At 43.4% G+C, this 26,492-nt stretch overlaps 1 protein-coding gene across 2 annotated transcripts in view; it reads right to left on the reverse strand.

The window, feature by feature from the left end:
• Nucleotides 1-301: 301 nt before the first annotated feature.
• Nucleotides 302-26,492, reverse strand: part of ush1c (Usher syndrome 1C) — an 89,795-nt gene continuing 63,604 nt past the window's right edge. The window contains exons 16-21 of one of the 2 annotated variants that reach the window (XM_055649508.1): nucleotides 24,721-24,762; nucleotides 18,603-18,656; nucleotides 14,960-15,059; nucleotides 4,674-4,783; nucleotides 1,519-1,574; nucleotides 302-384 (exon numbers count right to left, since the gene is read on the reverse strand). In XM_055649508.1, coding sequence (XP_055505483.1) covers nucleotides 372-384; nucleotides 1,519-1,574; nucleotides 4,674-4,783; nucleotides 14,960-15,059; nucleotides 18,603-18,656; nucleotides 24,721-24,762 — 375 coding nt within the window. In that variant the 3' untranslated portion in view covers nucleotides 302-371. The remainder of the gene's footprint in view (nucleotides 385-1,518; nucleotides 1,575-4,673; nucleotides 4,784-14,959; nucleotides 15,060-18,602; nucleotides 18,657-24,720; nucleotides 24,763-26,492) is intronic. The other variant, XM_055649509.1, reaches the window with a different exon arrangement.

The following is a 26,492-nucleotide window of genomic DNA, read 5'->3' on the forward strand; positions in this document are numbered from 1 at the left end:
GCATTTCTGTGTTAATATAATAGTTATTTGAGCCCTTTTGTGTATTAAAACATTGAAGAACATGACAAACGTTGTTCCAACCATATAGTCTTCCATTCTTTGTTAAACCTACTGACATGATTTCTAACAGAAGTTAATTTGACACAGCACATGTAATTCCATAATAATGTTACTATATAGTCCCATTAATTCCATGTAGCATATACTACATGTATTGATATTTACTTGGACTTGTAATTATTACCATTATAATGAATTCAGATTAATTAAGCATTTTTTTCACCAATAGTATTTTTGCACATTAAAACAAAGGACTTTATGATTTGATTCTTGGAGAAGCAGTCTTCATGATATCACATGTTGCTCTTTTATCAGAAGAATGTCCTATAAAAAAGGAATATTCAATGAATTCTTTTTTTTTTCATTTTGAAATACTAATAATATACTCAAAATGTTTAAGCTTTCTTAGATATCTGGTTAAAGACTCCAATGAGTTTTGTTTTAGGGAAATGTGAATTTAATATATTATCAGGTCTCCTGCAAAGATGTTTTTGTTTCATGACTACATTTTTAGTTTTGTTTCTTCACTGTCTCTGGGTCCATCTAATATCTGTTATCAGGCTTTGGAACGGTCTTTCCGTAAGCTGGGGTACTGTTCAATTCACCTCAACTGCAATGCGGACATTGAATTTTGTCTTTGGAACTGTTGTACTACAAATGTTGAAAACTATATTCTGCATTCTGTATCTTCCCCTTTGTTCTTATTGTACTTGAGATTATCTAATAGATTGTATTTATGCATTGTATTATCTAATGTGTTTGTTTAGCATGCAAAACAAAGCTTTTCATTGCACGTGACAATAATAAACCTAAAGTATTCGACAATCATGAACTGAACGCTATATGTTGTTCAATGAAACATCATTTCATATCAACAAGATGCCTCTTATATTTCCACGAAATCTTGGTTAGATGAAGAACTAGAAATAGCATTAATGAAGGAAGGATATAGAGATTAGGTACAAAGTTATTAATGAGGCACAAGGAAATAATGGAGGAAACATCCTTGGTTGTATGCACTGATTGTGTTCATTAAGGTCAGCGATCGATCATACTCATCTCTGAATAATCAGATCTATTAAAGCCTTGTGTGGGGAAGTACAGAGATGAGTCTACGTTAGATCAATATAAAGTTCTCCTCCAGTATTAATGTCCAATTAAAGTATAAACTTACTAGTCAGCAAATTTGTTTTAAGGATAAAACATTTTACTTAGAAACACTTGCAAAGTTATTTGTTGTTGTTTTTTTCAGACAAATTATTTTAAATGTGAATCAAGAGAGTAGTGTTTTATTTGTCATATGTCCCAAAACGAAACAATGAAATTCTTATTTGCAGCAAGACTATCTCAGTGAAATTTTCAGTCATGTCTGAATGAATAAACTACAACTTCAATTAGAAATATTGGAGTGAAGAAAAATTATCCCCCCCCAACTTACAAACACTCATTTAAACTTACACTTCATCCTCATAATCCTTTGGTGGAGACACTGCGATAACCAAATCTATCCAGTCCTGTAACAGAGATATCATAGTACTGTTATTGCAGGTACAGCAATTCAATGGATTCAATGATACTTTATTGATACATATTCCTAGGTACAGTGAAGTGCTTTGTTTTTATATACAACCCTGTAAAATTATACAGCAGACCTCACCCAGGTAATATACAAGAGTTGCCACAATTTGGCACTGCCAAAGTTACAAAAGTTCAACGAACAGTCCTCTCTCCTGCCTGCTGCGGCACATTGCAGCAGGCACCCCCTGCTGGCTACCCCTTTGTTCTGGGCGTCCCCCCTGCGGGGCCCTCTTCATTCTCGGCATCCCCCCTGTCGGGTCCCCCTTTGTTCTCGAAGCCTCCCCCCCCCCATCGTCTAATAGGTGAGAATCACCAGTGAAGTGAGAATTGTGGAGAAAAAATAGAAATAATAGAAAAAAAATAATCATTTGTAGATGGTGGAATGAGAAGTAATTGCTTTTCTTACGGCCTTTCCTTCACTCCTTCCTTAGGAGGAAAGGGCATTATAAAAACAGACACTTCTATTATTATTTCTCACATCACTGGGGATGGTGACCTTTACGAATCAAGTTTTACCCTGCTTCTATAGAAAAAGATATGAATAATATCCTTGTAATGTGAAATCTGCCCTCTCCACAGATAAACATTTATTGGCTGCTTAATGACAATTAAAATTTAGAAAATTGAATAATTTGACAATCTTGAATTTGATAAAATATACATCACTCAGAAAAGGTTTCACCATCTGTTATTTTTGTTTTCTCTGTGACGTTATATTCCGGTTAATGAAGGAAAACAGAAATTAATCTTTTATTTGCAGTCACGGGGAAACAAGAGGAAGAAGTTGAACTTCATTGCCTTCAATCACAGTGCTGCCTCACAGTACCATGTTAATGTTAACTTTTATGTGATTGTGTGTCTTGTTGCTTTTCACTTAGTATGGCTGTATAGCAACTCAAATTTCACTGGACCTTTATTGGTACATGGTGACAATAAACTGACCTTGAAACCTTGATAAATAAGCCTTAGAACAATATCGTGTTCTATTGACAATGAGGACAAACAGGAATATGGATATTTTCAAAGTGGTCATTGTTTGTAATCACTCTCTAAACACTATTAACCTTAAAAAGGAATGCATATTCCGAACACCACCAATGCAACAGGTGGTCTATGGCCAGTATCGATGAGAATAGATAGAATATGGAAGAGTGAGTGGGGCAGGCAGAATAAACAGGATGGAAGGACTGTAAATCATCAGATTGACACAGAAACATGCCGTAACAAAAAAGATGTTGACACAGTAGCGCAGCTGGTAGAGCTGCTGCCTCACAGTACCAGAGACCCAGATTCGATCCTGACCTCGGGTGCTGTCTGTGTGGAGTTTGCACATTTTCTTTCTGACCAACGTGCTCCGGTTTCCACCCACCTCAGGTTTGTCGATTAATTGGACTCTGTAAATCACCCCTAGTGTGTAGGGAGTGGATGTGAAAATGGGATAACATCGAACTAGTGTGGACGTGTGATCGATAATCAGCGTGGATGCGGTGGGCTGAAGGGTCTGTTTCCATGCTTTAACTTTCAAGCAATTAATCTTAATAAAAAGAGTGAGATAGAACATAACATTTACAGCGATAGAAATGTAGAGAATGTTAGAAACACGGAACTGCAGATCCTGGTTAACAAACAAAAGGACACAAAGTTCTGGAGAAACACAGCGGGTCAGGTTAAACGGTAGAAATAGACAAAAGTCACCTATCCAAGTTCTCCAGAGATGCTGGCTGGCCCACTGAGTTACTCCAGCACTGTGGCTTTTTGGAGAATCACGGTAAATTGGACAGTAACTTCCCGCTTTCTTTATTTACCTGCCCCCTTGTGGACTCTGGATGTAACGTTCAATTTATTAGGACATAGAACATAGAACAGTACAACACAGGGACACAATGTTTGCATGGAACATGGTGCTAAGATCTCATCTGCCTGTGCATGATCCATATCTCTCTATTCCATGCACTTTGTGTGCCCATCTAAAAGCCTCTTGAACACCACAGTCATATCTGCCTCCACCACCACCCCTGGCAATGCAGTCCAGGCCCCAGCACTCTCTTGCAATAAACTTGCCCACACATCTCCATTAAACATTTCCCCTCTCACCTTATAGCTCTGCACTCTAGTGTTGGACATTTCCACCCTGGGGAAAAGGTTCCGACTGTCTAGCCTCTCACTGGCTCTCATAACATCATACCCAGCATGTTGCCGGGGGGTGGTGATGGAGGAAGATACGATAGAGGCATATAAGTGGCTTTTAGATAGGCACATGGAAGTGCAGGGAATGGAGGGATATGGATCATGTACAGGGAGTTTAAATTAGCATCATGATCGGCACAAATATTGTGGGCCGAAGGGCCTGTTCATGCTAGGAATGGAGGGATATGGGTCACGTGCAGGCAGAGGAGATTCGGTTTGTCTTGGCATCATGTTCGGCACACGGACATGGGCCACAGTTTAAGAATAAGGAGTAAGCCATTTACAATGGAGACGAGGAAACACTTTTTCTCACAGAGAGTGGTGAGCCTGTGGAATTCTCTGTCTCAGAGGGCGGTGGAGGCAGGCTCCATGGATGCTTTCAAGAGAGAGCTAGATAGGGCTCTTAAAAATAGTGGAGTCAGGGGATAAGGGGAGAAGGCAGGAGCGGGGTACTGATTGGGGATGATCAGCTATGATCACATTGAATGGCGGTGCTGACTCGAAGGGCCAAATGGCCTACTCCTGCACCTATTGTCTATTGACATTGTGGGCCGAAGAGCCTGTTCCTGTGCTGTCCTGTCAAGCTGGTCCTATTTGCCCACGTTTGGCCCATACCCCTCTAAATCTTTCCTATCCACATAGTAAACCTAAAATAATTACTGTCAACATAAAGATAAACAACACTGAATGATGATACTGAAGGGGAAGCTTCTTTAATAGCGATGATACTTTAATATATTTAGTGTCTGATGTTTGGTTTGATCTATTTTCATCTTTTGCTGAAAATGCTGCCAATTCCCTCTTTGGGCAGGCAATAAATAAACCAACAGGATGGATACAATACTTACGCCGCCACTGTTCCAAGACTTTGCCAACGTCGTCTGGGCTTCAGGTAGAGTGGCATCTACCAGGATCTTCCCATTCACCGCCATTATTTGATCTCCTTTCACTATTCCGCCTGGAAAAGACAAATTGTAGAAAATAAGTACTGTTGCTTTCAAGAGTCGTAAAAAATAGTTTTATGATCCAAGATCTGTATGTGCTGAGAAAAATCACTGTTACTGCCGTTTTTGCTGATGCTTGGGGTCAGAGAATAGAAACAAGGAACTGCGGACGGCAGTTAATACACAATAGGACACAAGGCGCCGGAGTAATTCAGCAGGTCAGGCAACATCTCTGGAGGGCATTTCGCAGCACAGAGGGGGAGAAGTGAGAGCAGATGTTGCTACACTACACTACAATGTCTGAAGAAGGGTCTAGACCCGAAACGTCACCCATTCCTTCTCTCCAGAGATGCTGCCTGCAAAATACTGCAGCATTTTGTGTCTACCTACTCTGGAGGACGTTGTCCAGAGATCATACGGCTGGAGTCATAGAGTTATGCAGCGTGGAAACAGGCCCTTCAGCCCAACCCGTCCATGCTGACCAAGATGCCCCATCTAAATTACTCCCACTTAACTGCGTTTGGCCCATATTCCACTAAGCCTTATGTCGGTATGAACTGCAGATGCTGGTTTATACCGAAGATAGACACAAAGTGCTGGAGTAACTTGAGTAACTCAGCGGGACTGGCAGCATCTCTGGAGAAATGGAATAGGTGACATTTCGGGACAAGGCCTTCTTCAGAGATTCCAACACAAAATCTCACCTATTCCTTTTTCTCCTCAGAGATGCTGCCTGGCACTTTGTGTCCCTCTAAAATGTTCCTATCTATCATGCTAGTAGCATGAAATAAAACATTAGTACTGGGTTTAACAAACAAATAATCTAATCAAGAAATTAAAAAAATTGGGGAGTGGGGGGTAGGTGGAGAAGATTTTATGATGATTGGAAAATCAAGGAAAAGTTGCCAGTTTACCGCGAGTCTTATCCGAGTTTAATTGAGGAGGGATAGAAGTTCTTTCTTTGTATGCAGGGTCACTTGACTTTATGGTGAAGGTAGACACAAAGTACTGGAGTAACTCAGCAAGTCAGGCAGCACCTCTGGAGATAAAGGACAGGTGATGTTTTAGGTCGGGACCCTTCTTCAGATTGAAAGTATGGGGGATGGGGGATAGTGAGGGGGAAAGAACTGGAGATGAGAAAAGACCAGGGCAAATAAGGGCTGGCAACAGATGACCACTTTGACTTCATGGTGCGTTTGTGAGAAGTACTGAAAGGTTCTGAATTGAAACAAAAAAATAACGAGCTAACACCATACAGGAAATAGCAAGGGAGCACTGTCGAGTCAGATGGTGGAATCCTTCTGCAAACAGGAAACAATTATTTTCTGCCTCTAAATTACTATTTTATTATTAATAACTATTCATAGTCCTTACAAATCTAGGAACAAGTAGGTTATAATGATTCACTGATACAGGTTTTATTTTTATTAAGAAATTCAATCTGCTTAGTGGAATAGCAACCTGAAATCCGGAGAGGATTGAGTGAAGGTTTACCTGCGGCTGGCAGTTCAGAATGTGACTACAGTCACGGCAGTGTGTGTTGGATGAATCTCAAAATCATCACCATTGAAATCAATGCTATGGATTTAAAAGGCAAAGCAGAGCACACTGAAACTGGATACAGCTTACTCAGTACTACGGAAAGGAATGGGTTCTCAGCTGTAGTAAGTGTATTTTTGGTTGTGTAGAAATATGTCAGCAAACTCCCTGGTCTTGGGTGATATCAACATACAAACTATATCTACATAGAGCACTGAATATACCCTTTGGCCAAGTAACGTATGTGGTGGCACAGTGGTACAGCAGTAGAGTTGCTGCCTTACAGTGCCAGAGACCAGTATTCGGTCCTCATAAGATCATGTGATAGGAAAGAAATAGGCCATTCGGCCTATTAGGTCCACTCCACCATTCAATCACAAAGTGCTGGAGTAACTCAGCGGGTCTAGCAGCATCTCTGGAGAAAAAGGGTGGGCAAAGTTTCGGGTCGGGACCCTTCTTCAGACTGAAAGAAGGAGGTGGGGGTGATGGCGAAGAGCTGGAGGCAGTGAAAAGACCAAGACCATTCAGGGCCGGCCACGAATTACCTCAGGCAGGGCAGGGGCTAGTAAGCCCATTGTTGGCTAGGGATGGTGGCATCCAAATGGCAACTCACACAGACACAGGGAGAACGTGCAAACTCCACATGGAGAACATTGGAGGTCATGATTGAATCGGGGTCACTGGGGCTCTGAGGCAGCAGATCTACTAGCTGCACGCTGTGCCTCTCTGCATACATGTATGGGTACCTGTAGAGTTTAACTCTACAATCTTCAGATGCAGAAAACAAGAAACAAAATCCAAGGACAGAAAACTTAATCTTTCCATCAGCTGATTTCTTATAAATGATTTAAAAAGCTAACCAAATGTGCTGTAATTAAAGATTCCCTTAGTCATTTAAGCATAAATAATTCAGCCAGTCAAGCAATATAATCTATATTAAAATAGTTTGTACGAGACATTAGCAGTTGGTAATTCACTGCTCTGAGCTTGCATATGCAATCTTGATTGATTGAAAGATACATCATGGAAATAGACCCTTCAACCCACTGAGTCCATGCTGACCATCGGTCACCCCTTCACTGCTTCTATGTTATTCCACTTTCTCATCCACTCCCTACACACTAGCAGCAATTTACAGAAGGCCAATTAACCTACAAACCCAAATGGCTTTGTGATGTGGGCGGCAACTGGAGCATCCGGAGGAAACCAGTTGGTCACAGATAAGACATATAAACTCCATACACACAGCACCCGAGATCAGGATCGAACCTGGGCCCCTGGTGCTGTGAGGCACTTTCTGAGAGGAAAGATTTGAGGGAAGAGGGGGTCACCAGAGAGTATTTCATTCATCATATTTAAATAATTGAATTGCTCTCTGCAGCCATGTGTTAGCTTGTTGTGAAATTAATTGAAGATTCATGCTGCTGTTCTTTCCTAGTTGTATAACTTTCTCAGCTATCCATTAATTTCTGAAAAAAAGTCAACTGTAGGTTTAAAAGGTTAAGACAATATTTTGACAGGCAAATTTCAATGGAAATGAGGGAAGATTCAAAAGTGCCTTAACTGAATGTTAGAACAAGGTTGGAGGATTAAATGCCTGCTTGTGTTCAAATATTTATAACAGTTGGAGACACAAGAAACTGCTGACACTGGAATCTTGAGTAAGCACAAAGTGCTGGAGGAACTCAGTGGGTTAGGCAGCATCTCTGTAGGACATGGATCGGTAAAGTTGTAAACGATAAAAAAGTCAATGAGTTCTGCAATGGTGCAGGAGGCAGCCCTGATGCAGTCAATAATGATGATGAAATCAACGCATTTTGCATGGGTGCAGCGCAGGAGAGACCCCCATTGCAGTCTGTGTCCTGAGATGCTGCCTGACCCATTGAGTTACTCTAGCACTTTGTGTTTTATAAAAGATGCAACTGGCTTCACCCAAATTACTTTTTGTACCAAACTATCCCTTTATACGAAGAGAATCGTATAAAGGGATTGTTATAAAGGACTGTTAGTCCTTGCTGTCTCCTCCCCTTCCTCAGCTCCCCTGCTGTCTCCTCCCACCCTCCAGCCTTCCGGCTACTCCTCCTTTTCCCTTTCTTGTCCCCACCCACCCCCACCCCTGATCAGTCTGAAGAAGGGTTTCGGCCCGAAACGTTGCCTATTTCCTTCGCTCCATAGATGCTGCTGCACCCGCTGAGTTTCTCCAGCTTTTCTGTGTATCCCTTTATACGAGGAGTTTTCCTCAACACTTTGTAGTAAATAAAATTGGGAAATCTATTTAAAATGTATAATTATTGCCTAATTCATGCTCTTTGCATTATACTGATTAATATAATGGTAGAAGCCATGTCCAACAGAAAGAGATTAGATTACGCAAGATTATTATAACATTTGAAAACATCTCAGGAAGTCTCAATTCTTCTCAAATTCCCTGAGTTCATGCAAGCAGGCACATTGGAAGCTGCAAATATTCAGATATGCAGCGTTCATCTGAAATAGACGTTCTGCAGATGAAATTAGATAGCCTGGCACTCAGAGAACCATGATCGATAGCTGGCAACCACTGGGCAGAATTTGTGCCGCACATGCACTGTCCAGTTGTTCCAAGTAAGGAGCAGAGTGGAAGGGCTTAAAGTGACTACATTAAAACATAGAACAGTAATACACAATCTTGGTATTCAAGGACAAGTTGGGCCAGCGGGTCTGTTACCAAGCTGTATGACTATTAAACCTTGCGGGGAGTTATAAAAGCAACCATGACACATTTTCATAACTTTTTACAGCTTTGGACCACAGGCAGTAGTCCTTTAACGCACACAAATGTCAAACAAGCATTTCTAGTCAACTATGCAGCTTACAATCCAACGGTATTTTTGAGTTTAGTTCATTGTCACTTGTACTGAGGTACAGGGAAAAGCTTTTGTTGTGTGCCAGCCAGGTCAGTGGAATGATTATACATGATTGCAATCGAGCCATCCACAGTGTACAGATATATGATAAAGAGAATAACGTTTAGTGCAAGATACACTCTTGTAAAGTCCGATCAAAGATAGTCCGAGAGTCTCCAATGCGGTAGACAATAGTTCAGCACTGCTCTCTAGTTGTTGGTAGGACGGTTCAGTTTTTCTAACCTGAGGCAGCCTGTGTTGCTGTAGGCCTGGTCTTTTTGCCTCTTTCCTGTTAGGGCTATCATCAGACCTCAATGAATGACCTCCAGGTTTATCTTCCACTAGTGCCGCAGTTATTATATATCCATGAATGTCACTCCCTTCATGAACTCAAATTTAAATCATAATGAAAATGCAAGAGCTGTTTTATAATCTACAATTTCTCCTGCAGTCATTTCAAAGGAAGCTGAAGCTTTTAAAAAAAATGATGGATTTTAACTGCTTCTGACCATTTAATTGTTCTATCTGGGCAATAAAATACTGTTGACCTATCACTTGTCAGGCTTTGTCCTGGTCTCACCTCCTCCAGCTTTCTCCTCCCCCCGCACTACAATCAGTCTGAAGAAGGAACCCAACCCGAAATGTCACCTATCCATGTTACCCAAACATGCTGCCTGACCCGCTGAGTTACTCGAGCACTTTGTGTCTTTAATTTGGAAACCAGCTTCTGCAGTTCCTTGTGCCTCCGTTTTGTTCTCATTCCAGCTTTACTTACTTATTTTTAGAATTGTATTCATATCTTTTTTCAGCCTGAGCATTTAACTTTTTTTAATGATGATTGTGTTTATGTTAAAATAGGCTGGTTATTTTGTGAAAACCATGTCCTTTCTCTAGATTTTAACATAACCTGCTAATGAAAAGCCTTTAGTACCATTTTTGTGCCGAAACAAGGAACAGCACATCTGGTTTACAGAAAAAAAGACACAGTGCTGGAGTAACTCAGCGGGTCAAGCAGCATCTCTGGAGAACTCGGATAGGTGATGTTTCTTGTCGGGACCCTTCTTCAGACTGATTATAGCGGGGGGGGGGGGGGGGGGGGGGGGGGGGAAGAGGGGAGAAAGCTGGAAGAGAGGAAGGGCAGGACAAAGCCTGGCAGGTGATAGGTTGATGCAGGTGAGGGGAATTTCTATAGACAAAGTTCAAAGATGAAAAGAGCGAAGGTGTGAGACAAAAGGATGGAAGATTTACGAATTGTGAAGCTAGAGGAAGGAATGTAGGTGGAAGGGGAGGGAGAGAGGGAGAAGGACCGGAGTCTCATATTCTGCTTGGGTAGCTTACAAGTAGGACACAAGGGAGGGAGTGGGGAGGGGAATTGGAAAATTGCAAACATTTCATGCCATGAGCCGAGTATCCTTTATAGGTATCTTTTGAAGGGCGGACATGGTGGCAAAGTGGTAGAGTTGCTGCCTTACAGCGCTTGCAGCGCCAGTGACCCGGGTTCGATCCCGACTCTAGGTGCTGTATGTACGAGTTTGTATGTTCTCCCCATGACCACTTGGGTTTTCTCCCGAGATCTTCGTTTCCTCCCACACTCCAAAGACGTACAGGTTTGTAGGTTAATTGGCTTAGTATAAGTGTAAATTGTCCCTAGTGTGTGTAGGATAGTGTTAATGTGTGGGAATCGATGGTCGGTACAGGCCCGGTTGCCTGAAGGGCCTTTTTCCGTGCTGTATCTCTAAACTAAACTAAACGGCAGGGCTGGAGACACTAGATACTTTGGAAGGATTTCGACCCGAAGGGTTTCTGAAGAAGGGGTTTGAGCCGAAACCTTGCCTATTTCCTTCGCTCCATAGATGCTGCCTCACTCGCTGAGTTACTCCAGCATTTTTGTCTACCTAGATACTTTGGAACTTGCTTTGTTTTAGACCTCATTAGTTTATCGATGAAGAGTGATAAATCTACTATCAGATTTGGGTCTAGTGAGAGATTTAATATTCAGAAGCATTGGGAGACGATATTATTAAGGCAACACCTAATTTTTGAGATGTTACTTTATGCTTTGTGACCTTTTACAAAGCAGTTAATTATACAGTAACGCAACACCTACTATTAATGTCCACTAAATATGCAAAATGAATCCAGTTAGACTAGTCTGCCTGACACTTTATACGTGCGTCATTTCATTATCTGTAACACTATCACTCTCAGCTGTTACTGCGTAAATGAAAGAAATTAGAACCTGATAATGTCGTAGAGTGGCTTGAAAGATGTCTCCAATTCAAGTGTCCAACCTTTCAAATCAATAGCTCAAAAGGCACGTTGGGAACGTTTCCCTGTCATGCATCATTAATTGGTGTTTGGGTGGCACAGTGTCCCAGGTTTGATCCTGACCTGGGGTGCTGTCTGTGTGCAGTTTGCATGTTCTCCCTATGACCACATGGGTTTTCTCAGGTTTCCTCCCACATCCCAAAGACCTGCAAGTTTGTAGATTAATTGACCCTCTGTTTAGTGCCCCTGGTATGTAAGGAGTGGCTGAGAAAGTGGGATAACAGAGAACTAGTGTGAATGTGTGATCGATGGCCATTGTGGACAGTGGGCTGAAGGGCCTGTTTCCGTGCTGTTCCTTTGAAATTCAGATCAGTTGAAAAGTCACCCACAACGTTCAAATGCAAACTGTTTTGGCATTGAGAGTTCCAATTTGTTTTTTAACTCAGTTTAGTTTAGAGATACGGCATATAAAGAGGCCCTTCGGCCCACCACGTGCACACTGACCACTGATCACCCTTCCACATTAATTCTATGTTATCCCGCTGTCTCCTCCACTCCCTGCAAGTTAGCGTCCGTGATAACAAACCTGTTCATAAGTTATAGGAGGAGAATTAGGCCATTCAGCCCATCAAGTCTACTCTGACAATTAATCATACATGATTTATCTTTCCCTCTCAACCCCATTCTCCTGCCTTCTCCCATAGCCCCAGACATCCTTACTACAGGTGCACAACCTTTTATCCGAAAGCCTTGGGACCAGACACTTTTCGTAATTCGGAATTTTTCGGCTTTAGGAATGGAAGATTTTTAGCGTAGATTTTAACGGCTGGCTCAGTGGTAGAGTGCTCGGCTCATATCCGCAAGGTCGCGAGTTTGCGCCTCGATCCCGGCAGTTACTCGATCACGAGTTTAAGTCTTCAATGTAGTTTTTTCTTGCAGAAAAGAAGAGAATAGGGAGGGTTAGCCTGGGATCATTCTCTGCGAGATGATCTTACTGCGGGAGACAAGTGTAGGAGAGGTGTACTGACTGTGTGGGCAGAACTTTGGAAGTGATTGCCCACCATTCTCAAAAGCCGCTGTGTCTCCCTGTCCCTGGGATAGCAGGGGGTGATTAAACAGACCAATACCCCCCTCCCTCTCCAACTCCAGAGGAATCCGCTCCCCGATGGGCTGCTATGGCGACAAGTGGCAGTTCGCCCACAGCCCGAGCTGCGCCACCACAAGAACAAGTACCTTGCACACCATCAGCTTCTGCCCCTACGGGGAGCGTGTTCCTCTGGAGTTGGAGCGGGGCTGGGCTGGAGTTGCTGATCTGGGATCTCCGTGCTTGCAGTGGGCCTGGGGGTCGGTGTCCCGATGAGGGGGCGCAGCTCGGGCTGTGGGCGAACTGCCACTTATCGCCGTAGCGGCCCATTGGGGAGCGGCTTCTGGTGGTCCTGACGTCTCTGGCCAGTTTGCAGTTTTCCTCTGGAGTTGGAATGGGGCTGGGCTGCTGCTGGCTGTGGGTCTCTGGGATCTCCGTGCTTGCAGTGCAATGGGCGGGGAGCTGGAGAGGGGAGGGAAGGGGTCACACACATGGCCGGGAAGCAGAGGGATGTAGGTGGGGTGAAACTGAAGGGAGCGACAATCTGCTGCTGCCTGCCCGCTGAGTTAAAAAGTTCCCACGCAAGACTCACGATACACTGTATATCGTGAGTCTACCGTGGGAACTTTTTAACTCAGCGGGCAGGCAGCAGCAGATTGTCAATTATTAACCCTCCCGAGCAATATACCTTCACCTTCTCTTTTATGAATGGGGATTTAGTTCCCCTTTCTTCGAGGACCGACCGGAGGTTCCGCTGTCACCTCTGCGGGCCGCCCTCGGTGAACGTCTTCAAGGACCTTTCTTCAAGGACCGAAAAAATGTCCGCTATTCGGAGCTTTTCGTTATTTGGAATTTCGGATAAAAAGGTTGTGCACCTGTAATTAATGTTATGCTGCTGTAAGTACGAAATTCATTGTTCTATGTCGGTACACATGACAATTAAATATCCTGCTTCTGGCATCATGCCTCTGCTTCCCTTGTCTCATTGCCTTTGTGTCCATTGCAGTTGCAGTTGCAGATTTGTAGTGTGAATGGCACTGCCTGTCAATTGGGACGAGAGCCGAGGGTTGTTTTGCCAGTGGTCACAGCAGGTAACGTGGAGCCGACAGCTGCCGTTGCTTTGCTGCAATCAAATTAGAGTTGAGCAAGGCCGCAAGCACCACCTGTTCCCCTGGCACCGCTGAACACACGACCAGCGGGAGGGAGAGGACTAGCACTCAGCCATTCTGATTGATTGAAAGATACAGTGAGGAAACAGGCCCTGCGGTCCACCGAGTCCACGCCGACCATCCATGGCCCGTTCACACTAGTTCTATGCTATCTCACTTTCACATCTACTCTGTACACACACGGGGCAATTTACAGAGGGCCAATTCACCTGCAATGTGATAGGAAACCGAAGGAACCGGAGGAAGCAGAGGAAACCCACACGGTCGCAGGGAGAACGTGCAAACTCTATACCGACAGTATCTCAGGGCAGGATCGAACCCGGGTCTCTGTTTCTATGGGGCAGCAGCTCTTTATTATGGTTTGTACTGAGTACTGTGTTTACACCAGTTGGGCTGCTGCAAGTAAGCATTTCATTGTTCTGCTTCGGGATATACAACAATAAAGGGCACGACTTGACTCTTTCTGAAGAAGCAGGAGAGACCGAGAGGTTCTCATCATCAGACTTTCATTCATGCCGGAGAATTTCTTTTGCCTGAACCTTTGCAGGAAATAATCGATTGAGTAAAGTAGATCTTGCTGAAACATGCTACAAACTCCAAGCACAACTGCAGAATTATACACGGGCACATTGCCAGGAATTGTGGGGTTGCTTCTAACTGGAAAGTGGAAATACCTGCAACATCACAGCATGGAATTTGCAATGAAAATGGCGTTGAAACTATTGGCTCCCACTAGAGTTGGCTTATCTTGCCTCTTGCTTACAATAATTGTTGCAGGGCAGCACAGTGGCGCAGTGGTAGAGTTGCTGCCTCACAGCACCAGAGACCCAGGTTCAATCCTGACTATGGATGCTGTCTGTACGGAGTTTGTACGTCCTCCCTGTGACCGCGTGGGTTTTCTCTAGGTGCTCCGGTTTCCTCATAAACTCCAAATATGTGCAGGTTTGTAAGTTAATTGACTTCTGTAAATTGTCCCGAGTGTGTAGGATAGTCCTAGCATACGGGGTGATGGCTGGTCAGCGCGGACTCGGTGGGCCAAAAGGCCCCGTTTCCATGCTGTATCTCTTAAAAAATAATGAAGGGATGATGCAGCGGAAATGAGGCAGAACAGGTAGACGGGGTGGTGAAGAAAGCAAAAGGCAAAGAGCCGGAAGAACTCAGTGGGACTGGCAGTATCTGCGGAAGTCGACATTTTCCAAATCGTCTGGAAAGAGAAGAATTCAGAAAGAGCAGAAACAATCTCACCATGTTTGTCTGCGGCTCCTCCGTCATAGATAGCAGACACAACTATCTTTCCAAGTGGAGAGTTGATGCCCCCTTCAACTGCAAGGTCCAGCGATCCATCCTGTACAACAGAATGAATTAATCCAGCAGGGTTACGACTTCTAGTGACTTTCAATGTGATATGAAGCTTCCTTACATGCAACTCTTGACGTGCAGACCCTGACCCTAGCAGGAGCAACACACGGGAAATGATCAGGCACCAGTAAATTATTTAACACCAGGGGCAATTTAAAGAGGCCAATTCACCCACAAACCTGCACCTCTTTGGAATGTGGGATACAGCACGAAAATAGGCCCTTCGGCTTGCCGAGTCCACGCCGACCATCGATCATCCGTTCACACTAGGTCTTTGTTATTCCACTTCCTCATCCACTGCGTACACACCAGGGGACCAATTTACAGAGGGCCAATTAACCTACAATCCCCAAACATCGTTGGATGTGGGAGGAATCCCACGCAGTCAAATGGGGAGCGTGCAAACTCCACACACTGACAGCACTCCCAAGGTCAGGATTGAACCCAGGTCTCAGGCAGTGGCTCTACCGATGCGCCACAGTGACTGAGACAAAACTGTGGTCGTTTCCACATTTTGTTCAAACAATACAAAAGATCTGTCAAAGTGAAAATGTGTAAAAAAAAAATTTAAAAAAATCACACATGACACTTCGGAACTACTACCTTTGTGCAAGCATGCAACAATAAGCGCAGCGGCAGAGTTGCTGCCTCACAGCACCTTAGACCCGGGTTCGATCCTGACCACGGGTGCTGTCTGTACAGAGTTTGTATGTTCTCCCTGTGACCAAGTGGGATTTCTCTGGGTGCTCCGGTTTCCTCCCACATTCCAAAAAGACGTACAGGTTTGTAGGTTAATTGGCTTCAGTAAAATTGTAAATTGTCCTTAGTGGTAGGATAAAACTAGTGAACAGGGTGATCGCTGGTCAGTGCGGACCCGGTGGGTCAAAGGGCCTATACCTTTAAAGTCTAAAGATTTAATTCACTTCCATGTACAAACATGTGTCACATTTTTGAGTAGTGCATCATTATACATATCACAAAATGAAGAGAGACACACAAAGTAACTCAGCGGTCAAGCAGCATCTCTGGAGGAAAAAATATAGGTGAGGTTTCGGTTCAAGACCCTTCTTCAGTCTGATACAGGAAAAACATTTATCTCTAAATGCTGCCCCAGGTGAGACTAGTTAACTGAGAATATGTCAGATCAAGATGCAGAAACAAACAACACAAAGTCTGAAGAAGGGTCTCGATCCAAAACTGTTCTTTTTCTTTCAGAGGTGCTGCCTGTCCCGTTGAGTTACTCCAACATTTTGTGTCTATCTTCAGTGTAAACCAGCATCTGCAGTTCCTTCCTATAAATACATCACAAAACCACTACATAAATTCATCCCCAATGCTGCCTCAGTGCAAGGTACAGGTCCCACCTGAAATCAAAACCATTGTAAAGGGTAGATTTATATCTTCATTATGTTACATCTTTCGTTATTGTCATGCTTATAAAAACATGAATTGGCCAATAACATATGACAAAGGTTAGTGACTTTACATCTTGTTGTTTATGTAAGGGACAGAAGTTTAGGGGTAACATGAGGGGGAACTTCTTTACTCAGAGAGTGGTAGCGGTGTGGAATGAGCTTCCAGTGGAAGTGGTGGCGGCAGGTTCGTTGGTATCATTTAAAAATAAATTGGATAGGCATATCGGTAGGCGGCGCGGCTCTGGCCAGCAGCGGCCTCTGCAGCCTGTCCGCGTTTTATTATTTTTTTGTCGTTGTTTTTGTATTTTATGTTGGGGTGTGTGTGTGGGGGGGGGGTGGGGGGGGGTTGGGGGGGAGGGGGGGGGGGAAAAAATACCCAATTGGTTGAGGCCGCAACGAGGATATGGAAGAAGCCGGGGACTCTGGTGCTGACTCACCGTTGCCGTCGCGGAGCTGGCTGGAGCGGGTGGAGCGGTGGAGGAGCGCTGCTGCTGCTGCTGCCGCTACGCTGTGCGAGGCCGCCGCTGGATGCGAAGGCTGCTACTGCGGACGGCGGCGGCAGGGAGCCCGCGGATCCCTGGAGGGAACCGCTTTTGAATTCTCCGCCCGGTTGAAGAGCTCCTGGAGCGGGGCCTGACACCACTGCCCCGCGCGGCTGGAATGGCCGCGGGACTTTGCGAGCGCACACCGGGGGCTCCAACATCAAGACCCGGTGTGCGACCTCGCACCACCCGGCGTGGCTTCAATGGCCGCGGGACAATCGCCATCCGGGGGCTTTGACTGACTCTGAATCGGGGGGGGGAGAGTTGGAGAGATAGTTTTTTTTGGCCTTCCATCACAGCTTATGATGGATGTTTATGTAAAATGTAATTATGTTGTGTCTGGGGTCTATTTGTGTGTAATGTATGGCTGCAGAAATCTTGACTCATATGGATGAGAAGGGAATGGAGGGTTATGGTACGAGTGCAGGCAGGTGGGACTAAGGGAAAAAAGTTGTTCGGCACGGACTTGTAGGGCCGAGATGGCCTGTTTCCGTGCTGTAAATGTTATATGGTTATATTATCTGGTTATGTGTTATATTATCTTAGGGGATCACAGACTGTCAGCTGGTTTAAAAAAAATCCAGCAAACATATCTTCCGAGTTGGAGCAGCCCATAAACCTGAGCCTTCAACATGTAATACTATAGTCTGGTGCCAAACTTTACTCTGAACCAACTATCTAGATGATATTTCAGGGTTATATTTATAGATGCTATGCAGGCTAAACAATGTAATGATCTTGCCAGCATGATTAGTCAGGGTCACACAGCACAGAAACAGAAAACTGATGAAGGGTCCCGACCCAAAAACGTCACCCATCCATTTTTTTCCAGAGAAGCTGAGTTACTGCAGCATTTTGTATCTATCTATGGAAACAGGCCCTTTGGCCCAACTCGTCCATGCTAACTAAGATGCTCCATCAACACTAGTCCCATTTGCCCGGGTTTTGCCCATATCCCTCTAAACCTTTCCTGTCCATGTACCTGTCCAACTGTCTTAACATGTAGTTATAGTACCTGCCTCAACTACCTCCCCATATACCCACCACCTTCTGAGCGAAAAAGTTGCCCGTCACATTTCAATTAAATCTTTTCCCTCTTATGTTAAACCTATGCCCACTTGCTTTTAATTCCCCTATCCAGGTGAAAAGACTTTGTACAACAACCCAATATATTCCCCTCATGATTTTAAACACCTCTAGAAGATCAAACCTCAGTTTCCTGCTCTCCATGGAATAAAGTCCTAGCCCACCCAACTTCTCCCTATAGCAGGCCCTCATGTCCGGGCAACACCCTCGTAAATCCTCTTTGCACTCTTTCCAGATTTCTGACATACTTCCTACAACAGGATGAGCAAAACCGTACACAATACTCCATGTGCGGCCTCACCAATGTCTCAGCACGAATTAAAAGACAATGCAGAGCAGAGTGCATCTTGCCTGAAGATATTTTGTTGAAACCTGCAGATGTGATCAACATAGAGGAAGAAATTATAGTCATAGTGAATACAAAATACCCATTTCACTGATAGGGGAATTGTATAGTAATCTTACTATTGCAATAAATCTTATTACCTTCTTAATTCGTAAGAGGCGAACATCTTTTCCCACAATCTGTTCTGATGTGAACTGAAATATAATTATGTTTTGGATTAGTAATATGCCATCTTCTGCCATATTAATTATGAGCCAAGCAGACAAAATTATTTCCTTAAAGTCAGGATTTTCTTTTCATATAAATGATCGGAAATAAACCTTGATATGACAAAATACTTTAATAAAACTAGGACTTTATTACTTGGAGTGCAGGGGGCTGTGGTTTGATCTTATTGAGGTGTATAAAATAATGGGGAATACATAGGGTGAATGCACAGAGACTTTAATCAATGCAGAGGAATTGAAAATAAAACATTTGTTTAAGGTGAGCGGGGAAAGATTATATAGGAACCGGAGCTGCAACTTTTTCCCACATTGGTGGGTATATGGAATGAGCTGCCAAATGAGGTAGTTGAGGTGTGTTCTATAACAACATTTAAAAGACATTTGGACAGGTGCATGGATAGCATAGATTGAGAGAGAAATAGGCTAAAAGCAGGTAGGTGGGACTAGTGTAGATGGGACATCTTGGTCAGCGTTGGCATGTTGGGCCGAATGGCCTGTTTCCATGCTGTACAAACCTAAAGCATAGAATTCTGTACACAATCCATCCCGGGATAATTTGATCTTCACTCCATGACTGATGCATCTACATTTCTCTAGTTATTTTTGCACCCCGATCACTGTTGTTAGATTCTGAAAGTGACACTGTTCTTAATCCTTCAATGACTCAATTTTCCTGCAGGAAAAATATGTGCTACAGTTTTCAACTGTCAGCAACAGTAGTGTGTGACTTTTGTGCTGTGTCATGGTGTGCCATTTGCAGTTGGGAAATAAAAATGTACTCATCTGATGTGAAAGCTTTACCCAAACGCACCTTTGCAAACTGGTCACGTGCTTTTGTTCAGAATATGTCATTGTTAAACAGTAAACATACAGGGAAAAGGAATAGGTGAGCTTTCTGGTCTCTGGCTCAGTGAGGCAGCAACTGCACCGCTGCACCACTGTGCCACCGTGGTTTCGAGCTTAACTGTTCCATAGACAAAGTCCAAAGTCCACAATGGGGTAGAGGCGAATCGGACAGCACCATAGCTGTGTAGAGAGGAACTGCAGATGCTGGGGTTATACTGAAGATAGGCACAAAATTCTGGAGTAACTCAGCGGGTCACGCAGCATCTTTGGAAAAAAGGAAAAGGTGCCGTTTCGGGTCGGGTCTGAAGAAGGGTTCTGACCAGAAGTGTCACCAATTCCTGCTGAGTTACTTCAGCATTTTGTGTCCATCCGTGGTGTAAACCAGCATTTGCAGTGCCTTCATAAACAAACCCATAATATGTAGTTGAGGCAGGCACTATATCATTATTTAAAATTAATTTGGGCAGGTAAATGGATAGGAAAGGTTTAGAAGGATATGGGTCAAACCAGGGCAGGTGGGACTAGAGCAGATGGAACATCTTGGTGGGCATGGGTGAGTTTGGCCAAAAGGCCTGTTTCCGTGCTGTATGACTCTGACTGAATTTATTGAATGACTGACTCTGAATACAATGAATGAAATGGTGTGGCACAGCGCCAGAGACCCGGGTTCAATCCTGACTACGGGTGCAGTCTGTACAGAGTTTGTACTTTCTCCCTGAGACTGCGTGGATTTTCTCTGGGTACTCCGGTTTCCTCCCGCACTCCAAAACCATACAAGTTTGTAGGTTAATTGGCTTCTTTAAGTTATAAATTGTCCCTCGTGTGTAGGATAATGCTAGTGTACGGGGTGGTCGGTGCTGACACGGTGGGCCGAAGGGCCTGTTTCCACGTTGTATCTCTAATGTCTAAATTCCAAAGTTTAAAGACTCTCAATTAAAGATGGTCAATATATTGCAATACACGAAACTGTTTTTATTGCTGAAGAAATTGTTGAGGACTTATTTTGTTAAAAATAAATTCTCATGCCCCGTCACGCTGCCTGCGCATTGGCATTCACATCATTACTTTTTTAGGAGTTATCCGTGTACAGCATTTAAAAGCACTGTTATATCTCCCCATCCATCAACCATTCCCTCTGTTCCATTGGGAAGAGATGAGTACGAATGTGTTTTCACACCTGCTCCCCCTGCTGTCGGCACAACAATGCTTGCTCCCCAACACCCTGTGGATCCAGAATGGCTCAACTTGTTTTTCCAGGCAAAGTCAGCCCATCACTCAGCCAGAGGCTCGGGAGATGCAAACAACACTGTCAACCTATGTGTGCGGTCCCTGAGTTTCAAATTTAGTTCAGAGACCCAGCACGGAAACAGGCCCTTCTCCTACCGAGTCCACGCCGACCATCGATCACCCGTCCACATCAGCTCTACGTTATACCACTAGGGGCAATTTACAGACAACAATTAACCTACAAACCTGCACGTCTTTGGGATGTGGGAGGAAACCCATGTGGTCTCTGGTGGAACGAGAGAGCAGTCCCGAGCTATTATCTACCTCATTGGACACCATCAAACTACTTTTAATTGAACTTTACTGGACTTTATCTCGCACTGAATGTGATTCCCTTCATCCTGTATCTGTACACTGTGGACGGTTCGATTGTAATCATGCATCGTCTTTCCCCCGACTGCTTAGCATGCAACAAATGCTTTTTACTGTACCTCGGTTCACGTGACAATAAACACGTCTTTGGGATGTGGGAGGAAACCGGAGCAGCCAGTGAAAACCCACACAGTCATAAGGTGAATGTGCAACCTCTGCATTTTGACACCCAAGATCAGGCCCAAACCGTGCCTCTGGTGCTGTGATGCAGCAACTCTAGCCACTACGCCTCAGTTGCTGATTTTTTAGTTGGAAGGGAAATTGAAAAACGCATTTAAGTGTGATTAACAACACATCATTTTGTGGGGGGTTTTCCCCATCTGGAGTTATTAATCATCTAATACATATTTATTGGTCCAGAATGGGCTCAAGGATAGAGCTTTCACATCGCAGCCCTGTTTCCACCAATCTTTCTACCACTACGCACCGGAAGCACAAGACAGACATCATTGTATTCAGATGCCGAGAAGGGTGTCCAGCTCTGGCTGAACAACTTCTAATCTTATGTCTGGACTCGACACGAAGAAGGTGGGCCAAAATGAAAAAATACCAGAATCATTTCATTGCATGATCAAGAATAGATTAGTGTTTGAACAGACAAACATTCTAAAATTGATTGTGCTCAGCTTGACATTGTCACCTAACATTGCATTTTAAATACATTAAGAAATATAGCTTGCTTCTGTTTTGCTACATATTGTTGTCCCTCCAAAGTCTAAAGTTTGAAAACAAGGGGATTATGGAAACCCTAAATACTACTGAAACATACCAAGGACATTCTATTCACAAAAACAACACTAATTAACTGTGTTTAATCAGATCCACAAGACAGAGATTAATTTCTTTCTGCTTCATCTTTATTTAAGGGCCATCTTTCTTTATTTCAGTGTTGGATTATTAAATCAGAGATGCCGATGGAAATAGGCCCTTCGACTTGAGTCTGTGCCAAAATATTAATCATCTCTCATTATCCCTGACAGGGTCATTTACAGAAAAAACCTACGAAGACGTCTCTGAAATTGGAAGGTCACAGACAATGGTGAAAAGTGGAATGTATCCAACCAATGATCTGTTGTATATATATCTATCTATATTACTAAAACTCTGTTCTTGACCGTGCCACTTTTGGCCATACTGTGCTGCGATTTAGAACAGAGATTTTCCGCCGCCTACATACCAAGGACATTTCGACATTTTTGTTTCTAATTACTCGCTAATTTCCCCCTGCTTCATCTATGTTCCCCGAGGGATTTTTCCAGTGTTGGATTATTAAAATTGAGGAGTGACTTGATTGACTGCAATCATCTCTCTATGACGTCACTCCAAAGACCTGAAGAAATCTAAATAGTCACAGAAAGGTGAAAAGTGGAATGTATTATATAATGATCTGTTGTATATAATCTATCTATATTACTAAAAGTCGTTAGTGACCGGGTTTGGGGATCTGTGCTGCGAGTCCGAGTGTGACGCTGCATGCCGCCGTCCCCCCCCAGGAACCGTCGATGTTGAGGGGAACAGACCAAGTTGGGGGCTATGTCAGTAGATAGGGTGGTTACGGGGTGCAAATTAATATATATATATAATATCAAGGGGGGTAATAGCGTTATATAGGGGGGGTGGGGCGGGGATAGATAGTTAGCATGCGTGATATGCATGCCGCCTCCCCCCCCACAACCGCACGTTGGGGGAACAGACCCAACGGGTCTGCACTTGGTCTAGTATATATATATTGTATTAAATTGTACGTGATGGGGCTAAATATTGAATTCCTGTGTAATGAGCAACAGATACAAAAGCAAATAGAAGTAACTGCAGAAGATAGTTTACAAAAAAAGACCCAAAGTGCTGCAGTAACTCAGCAGGTCAGGCAGCATCGTTGGAGTACATAAAAAAGACACACAAAAAAAAAACCCCCGCAATGTGACCTAACCTAACCATGATTCTGAAGAAGGGTCTCGACCTGAAACGTCACCTGTCCATGTTCTCTAGAGATGCTGCCTGACCCGCTGAGTTACTCCAGCACTTTGTATAATTGTTCTTAAATACAAAAGCACCTCAGTTAGGAGTTTATTTTCTTTGGCCAACTTCTCTCTTTCCAAGAAGAATGGTTTACTTTCAACCAGTCCAGGGCAATAGCTTTCTCCCAGGGTGGAAATGTCATAACTTGAGGGCATAGCTTTAAACTTGAGGGCATAGCTTTAATGCGAGGGGGCAAAGTTTGAAGGAGATGTGCGGGGCAAGTTTTTAAAACACAGGTTTTAGGTTTAGGTTTATTATTGCCATGCGTTATTTATACAGAATGGCGAGTGCCTGGATCATGCTGCCAGGGGTGGTGGTGGAGACGGATACGATAGTGGCATTGAAGAGGCTTTTAGATAGGCACATGGATATACAGGGAATGGAGACATGTGGATCATGTGCAGACAGAGGAGATCAGTTTAACTTGGCATCATGTTCGGCATGGACATTGAGGGCCGAAGGGCCTGTTCCTGTGCTGTACTGTTCTATGTTCTATATTCTAAGTTCTAAAAGGCAAAAGCAGCTGTGATCAACATTTGGTGACATTTGACCAAATTTGGTCATAGGAAGCTGTCTCTCCGCAACCTCCACAGAGAGCAATCCAAGTCTCTCCAACCTCTCCCTGTAGCTGATAACCCTTCATCCAGGCAATGTTCTGGTGAACTTCCTTTGCACCCTCACCAAAGCCTCCACATCCTTCCTAGTAATGGGGTGACCAGAACTGCACACAATATTCTAAATGCGGCCTGGCCAAAGTCCTATAAAGCTGCATCATGACTACCTAGCCCTGTCCAGTGAAGGCTAGCATACCATAGGTAGCCAAAAGTGCTGGACAAACTCAGCAGGTGAGGCAGCATCTATGGAGTGAAGGAAATAGGCAATGTTTTGTGCCAAAACCCTTCTTCAGACGGCCCGAAACGTTGCCTATTTCTTTCACTCCACCCACTGAGTTTCTACAACACTTTTGTCTACCTTCGATTTTCCAGCATCTGCAGTTCCTTCTTCAGCATACCATAGGCTTTCTTTACCAGTCTATATACCCGTGTTGCCACTTTCAAGATGTGATGGACCCCAAGATCCCATGTACATCAATGCTATGGCATTGGCTTTTACTATAGTTTAGTTTTTAGTTTAGAGATACTGCGCGGAAACAGGCCCTTTGGCCCACCGAGTCTGCTCTGACCAGCAATCCCCGTACATTAACACTATTCTACACACAATAGGGACAATTTACATTTATACCAAGACAATTATCCTACAAACCTGGATGTCTTGTGGGAGGAAACCGGAGCTTACTGGAGAAAACATGCGTGGTCATGGGAAGAATGTACAAACTACATACAAACAGCAGCTGTAGTCAGGATCGTACTTGGGTCCCTGGCGCTGTAAGGCAGCAACTCTACCGCCGAACCCCCATGCCACCCCCTACTTCTCTTCCCTTTCCTCAAGGCATTTTGGCAAAGTTATTTTTTGCTCTTGTCTTAACTCTCCAATATGTATTACTTACCATGGAATACGGATCAAAGTCCTCCACATATTTCTGAAAGCCCTGGAACAGCATAACAGCACATCAGAATATTTCTTCCATATTAAAGAACATACTGGCAGGTTTAACTACTTAGTGAGACCACTTTGTTTACATAGTTACTCTTACAGAATACACATTTGGCATTAAACTCAAGCTTGGCAAGACGTCATATCCAGGTATTTATCACTTTGCATCCATTACAATAACTTCTGTACCACACACACTAAACCATTGATTAAGCTATATTATGGGCACTTATGCAATGATATTAAAGACAATGTGGCATCGGCTAATAGTCGGACCACTTACAGTCGAACCCTCGTCAGTGGTTACGAGGGCTGTCACCTGAATAAAGCAACTGTTTGTTCACGTTTGGTGCCGCTACATTGGTGACCCGCGACGATTCAAATTGGGATTTTAGATTTCTCCCGACACACGCAACCTCGGGAGACCCGATGTCTGCAGCCGACAGCCCAGCCCTGCTGAACGACGCTGCCGCCAAACCGGCCATACCGTAAGGTATGCCGCAGGCCATCTGGGTTGATGTGTATGGTTCGAGCCTTGTTTGACGGCCACCAATCTCTCTCCCACATGACCCGCCCGGAGCCTACCACCAAAGATCCTACCGCAGCAACAACAAAAATGGCCGCCACGGTCAGTGGTTACAAGGGCTGTCACGTGACGTCGTGGGTTAAGGGGAGTGTCCTGATTCTTAAGCAGATCTCACCTGGAGATCATCAGTCGACAGGTAGCTGACCTTGAGATAATACCCTTGCTCAGCTGCAGCAGCAATGACAATATGTTACAGGACCCAACGTGTATGTATTTCGAACGTATTATGTCTGAATAAAGCAACTGTTTGTTCACCACGTTTGGTGCTGCCACAATAAATATATTTATTTAATATCATTTCATTGGTGCTCATAAGGTAGTTTAATCAATATATAAATATATACATATATCTTTATGAATATATACATATATCTTCAATATCATTGCACAAAAAGATAGTTTAATCAATTGTTTATATGTATATTATATATATTTATAAAATAAACCATTAATTAACATCTCATATATATATATATATATATATATATATATATATTTAATATCATTGCATAAGTGCATATGATAGATTAATCAATCATTTACTCTACTTATATTATTAAATATAAATTTGAAAGGAAATGACAAACTTTCCCTAATAAATCCCACCATTATTGGTAATAATTTTGCTACCAAAAGTGATTATGCAACAAATTCTCCTATGTTAAAATCAAACACTAATTTGCTTTACATCAGAAACAAATATTAAGAGCCGAAACAGAGACAAAATAAACTCTCTCATAAGGTTTAAAACATTCAATTTATAATAGAGGTACAGTATTTCCACAAATGTTATAGTAGACTGTAATTCCACCTGACAATCAAAGGAAAGATATGGTTTTATTTACCACTCCACCTCTGTACTTATTGCGATCCACATAGTTGAAAAATTTAATAACCATATGATAAAATATGTTCGATATGCTGCTTATAGTATCCCTTGAAGTTTGCATTCTCGCCCTTCATATGTGCACTAAACATATTTTGCCAATGTTCTTCCACTCTGTAGATTTTCATTTACATCGTGCTTGCACCTTCCCCCCTCCAGAAAAAAAATAATGAACATCAAAAGAGGAAAATTACTCTGATCCAATGAAGATGATAGAGGGAGGTAACCGAAAGTAGGGCCGAATGGCCTACTC

This window comes from Leucoraja erinacea, chromosome 18 (assembly GCF_028641065.1).
Source record: "Leucoraja erinacea ecotype New England chromosome 18, Leri_hhj_1, whole genome shotgun sequence".
Lineage (NCBI taxonomy): Eukaryota > Metazoa > Chordata > Chondrichthyes > Rajiformes > Rajidae > Leucoraja > Leucoraja erinaceus.